A 1,714-nucleotide genomic window follows, 5' to 3' on the forward strand; every position below is an offset into this window, starting at 1 on the left:
GCGCGCGGCGCTGCGGGACAGCCGCCCGCGCCACCGCCGGGCGCTCGCGGGGGCTCCGGCGCGCGCCCGCACCGGCGCGCCGCGGGCCGTTAACGGCGGGGCGGGAGCGGCACCGGCCGGCGCTGGCCGGGCGCTCAGGGCGCGATCACCGGGCGCCGCTCGCGCTCCCCGCTGCCCCCCGCGCCCCCTCCGAGCGACCGTCCCGAGGCGACGGGGCGGTGCGGGAGCGGGCGCCGCGCCGCGCGCCCCGCCCCTCCTGCCAATCACAGCGGCTCCGCCCCCGAGACCCGAGGTGCGGGGTTTGAAAGCGGGCCGGTCCACGCGGCGCGCAGACGAGGGGGGAAGAGGACGGAACGAGGAGCGTCGCGCTCGGTGGTCGCGGGGCGGCCTCGCCCGGGCGGCGGCGCCCGGCGACGGAAGTCGCCCCCGTGCTGTTGGCCGAGCCCTCCCCGCGCGGGGTGCCGGCCCCGGGAGCGGCCGGCGAGCGCTTGGTCCGGAGGGCCGCCCGCCTCCCCCCCCGGCCGGCGCAGTGGGAGGCGCCCGGGCGCGCGCGTCACCCATTGTTTACAAACCAACGCCAGCGGGCCGAGCTCCAGCCGCGACCGCAGCGCCGGAGCCGCGTGTGCTCGCGCGCGCGCGGGGCGGCGGGCGGGCGGCGGCCCCGGTCCCGCTGCGGCGGCTGCGGCACGGCGGGGACCCGGCAGAGATGCCGTGCCGCCCGGGCGAGCGCTTCCTGCTGCTGGAGCGCCCGGTCGCCGTGGGACAGGCGGGCTCTAAGGAGGTGGACGCGCTGGTGGCCAAGCTGGGCGAGGTGCTGCAGCTGAGCGCCCAGCGGGCGCCGCCGCCGCCCCGCGCCCCCAAGCACCTGGGGCCGGGCAGCGCCCGCGACCGCGCCGCCCCCTACTCGCCGCGGTGCTGCAGCGGCGCCGGGGCCGGGGCGGGACTGCTGGCGCCGCGGGGACCGGCCCCGCCGCAAGCTCACTCGCAACATGTTGAGCCTCCGCGGCCGGACCGGAGCGGCCAGCAGCGGGTGACCAAGCAGCTGTGCGGACGGGGCTGGCTGCGGAGCGCCGCCCGCCGGAGGAAGCAGCCTCCGCCGGGGCCGGGCGACGGGCCGGCGGAGGAGGAGGACCCGCACCGGCTCCTGCAGCAGCTCATCCTTTCCGGCAACCTCATCAAAGAAGCCGTCCGGCGGCTGCAACTGGCGGCGGCGGCGGCGGCGGCGGCGGCATCCGCGGCCTCCAGCGGCAGCACCTCGGCGGGCAGCGGCGGCGCGGACGGCGAGGCGGCGGCGGCGGCGGTGCAGCCCCTGCAGTAGCCGGCGGGGACGAGCGGCGGTGACCGGGGCGAAGGAGCGGAGCGCGGCCGCTGGCGGCGGCGGAGCCCCCGCCGAGCGGGCCGCGGGAGCGCGGTGCGGGCTCCGCCGGGATGTAAGTGTGTCCGGCGGCGGGGCCCCGGGCCGGTGCCGGCTGGGGCGGGAGGGTGCCCGAGTCCCCCCGCCCCAAGGTCACCCGCGGCGCGGAGCCCGCCGAGCCGCAGCCGGCGATGCCGCGCACGCCGCCCGCCCCGAGCTGTTGTTGTGCCCCCTCCGTGCTCTGCCTTCCCGGGAGCTCCTCCTCCTCCTCCCCCCGCCGGGGCAGCCGGCCGGGGCCGCGGACCCCCCCGCCGCCGGTCCCCCGCTGCCGCGGAGCTCCTCCGTCTCCCAGGAGCCATT

General features: G+C 81.4%; 1 protein-coding gene across 1 annotated transcript; it reads left to right on the forward strand.

Annotated features, from left to right (window-relative positions):
- Positions 1-655: 655 nt before the first annotated feature.
- LOC116183328 (GSK-3-binding protein-like) lies at positions 656-1,318 on the forward strand. The gene has a single exon (XM_031504186.2). The coding sequence runs from the start codon at positions 707-709 to the stop codon at positions 1,316-1,318; it is 612 nt and encodes a 203-aa protein (XP_031360046.1). The 5' UTR covers positions 656-706.
- Positions 1,319-1,714: the final 396 nt, after the last annotated feature.

This window comes from Lonchura striata, chromosome 1, assembly GCF_046129695.1.
Source record: "Lonchura striata isolate bLonStr1 chromosome 1, bLonStr1.mat, whole genome shotgun sequence".
NCBI lineage: Eukaryota > Metazoa > Chordata > Aves > Passeriformes > Estrildidae > Lonchura > Lonchura striata.